General features: G+C 49.7%; 1 protein-coding gene across 1 annotated transcript in view; it reads right to left on the bottom strand.

Moving 5' to 3' along the window:
• The window catches only part of PITX1 (paired-like homeodomain 1), a 7,090-nt gene extending 6,921 nt beyond the window's left edge, over positions 1 to 169 (bottom strand). The window contains exon 1 of the mRNA XM_009891423.1: positions 14 to 169. Coding sequence (XP_009889725.1) covers positions 14 to 169 — 156 coding nt within the window. The remainder of the gene's footprint in view (positions 1 to 13) is intronic.
• Positions 170 to 589: the final 420 nt, after the last annotated feature.

Raw genomic sequence — 589 nt, forward strand, 5'->3', positions numbered from 1 at the left:
GGTTACCTGGCACCTCCGTGTCGGAGGATTCACTGGCTGAGTTCTCGATCGGGTCTCTGGGTTCCGAGGATCTTTGCAAATGGAAGCTGGAAGCCATGTCATGGGAGGGTTGGGGTCTCAAGCTCTCGGGCAGTCTCTCCAAATTCATTCCACCTTTAAAGGAATCCATGGCAGGGGCGCCGGGCTGCCTGGGGGAGTTTGCAGGAGTTTATTCCACACAGAAAGGAACAAGGAGTCTTTTTTTTTTTTTAAGAAAAAAAAAAAAACAAACAACAAAACCAAAAGCAAATCCACTTATTACTAACAGTATTATTTTAAGGGTGTCGGATGAAGAAGAGATCTGGGCAGTGCCTCGAAGCCGGTTGTCTCTGCTCGGGGAGAGGCACGGCAGTCCGGCCGCATAGGCAGGGAAGTGGTAAAGATCCCTTATAGAGAAACGCGAGTTGCGAGTTGGACAGTTTAAAGCTAAAGAGATTAAAGTGACCTGCCCTAGAACAAATGCCTGTAGTTAAACGGGGCTCCTCCCCCTGAAGGTTAAAACCTCCCCGTCTCACTAATGCATCACTCCATCTAGCGCTCGCCCAGCCCG

Source organism: Charadrius vociferus, unplaced genomic scaffold (genome assembly GCF_000708025.1).
Source record: "Charadrius vociferus isolate BGI_N301 unplaced genomic scaffold, ASM70802v2 scaffold370, whole genome shotgun sequence".
In the NCBI taxonomy this organism is placed as follows: domain Eukaryota; kingdom Metazoa; phylum Chordata; class Aves; order Charadriiformes; family Charadriidae; genus Charadrius; species Charadrius vociferus.